The following is a 1122-nucleotide window of genomic DNA, read 5'->3' on the forward strand; positions in this document are numbered from 1 at the left end:
GAAGAACCAAACTGCCTGTATTTGACATGGAGACTGGCACCAGATGTGGCTTTAAGGAACTAGAAGTTCCTGAAGAGTGTGGTGTGGTTAGTGATCATAGTCCTTACATATAATATGGTGATTGTCTTTGTTGTTTTCCTAGCGTAGTTGATGATTTTTCAATATCACATCGTTTTTCAGATCATCTTCGAGGGGGTCTATGCATTGCATCCAGAAATCAGACAATCTTTAGACCTTTGGGTTGCTGTTGTAAGATACTTTTCTGCTTCACTGTTCCTTTTCTTCCATTTATAATTCTTTTATTATCAAGAACATATTGATTTTTGTTTCTCTTCATAAACCAGGTGGGAGGTGTTCATTCACATCTTATCTCTAGAGTCCAGAGGGATAAAAGTCGAGTTGGGTGTTTCATGTCTCAGAATGAGATAATGATGACCGTATTTCCAATGTTCCAGCAACATATCGAGCCACATCTAGTTCATGCACACGTGAGTACACCTGACTACCTTAGACTCTAGAATTCAGCTACTAGTATCGTTCTCTACAAATTTTCCTTCAATCTGTTACTGTTGGGTGTTGGCCTACTATTTTGTGATTTTATTAGCTTTTGAAAAACATAAATCAATCCCAATTCTAAAAAAATGTACTCAAGACAGGATTTCGAGTATATGATCTTTGTGTCCGTTACTAATAGTTTTCTCAAAAATACAGGTTAAGATTCGGAATGATTTTGATCCAGTTCTCTCTCCCGAGAGCTCTTTGTTTGTTTTGAAGAGCAATAAACAAGTAAGGATTAAAATATAAACACATTCTGAGCTCTCATAATTTACAGAAACACTCACGACTCGTCATGTGGTTGATAAGGTTCCATATCAGGATATTCTCAGCATCCTTGATTCGACAAAATTCTGCAGTTCCGTTCAGAATTTTATCGATATATATCTCAGGCTATCTGGGCTTCCTGCCAATGGTCAGTTGTCAGATAGTGACTGCATACGCGTAAGAATCTGCGAGGGCAGGTTTGCAGTGCTTATACGTGAGGTCTGATATTCATATCTGTAAATTCATAAATGCTTTGTTAATTGTTGAACTCATCAGTTCTTTTTCTAATGTCTCATGAAT

The 1122-nt window shown here is 37.2% G+C and overlaps 1 protein-coding gene across 1 annotated transcript in view; it reads left to right on the top strand.

Annotated features, from left to right (window-relative positions):
• LOC104789906 overlaps positions 1-1122 on the top strand; it is a 7964-nt gene that overhangs the window by 4508 nt on the left and 2334 nt on the right. The window contains exons 17-20 of the mRNA XM_010515567.2: positions 181-249; positions 345-488; positions 712-786; positions 865-1041. Of these exons, the coding sequence (XP_010513869.1) occupies positions 181-249; positions 345-488; positions 712-786; positions 865-1041 (465 nt within the window). The remainder of the gene's footprint in view (positions 1-180; positions 250-344; positions 489-711; positions 787-864; positions 1042-1122) is intronic.

Source organism: Camelina sativa, chromosome 6 (assembly GCF_000633955.1).
Source record: "Camelina sativa cultivar DH55 chromosome 6, Cs, whole genome shotgun sequence".
Taxonomy (NCBI): domain Eukaryota; kingdom Viridiplantae; phylum Streptophyta; class Magnoliopsida; order Brassicales; family Brassicaceae; genus Camelina; species Camelina sativa.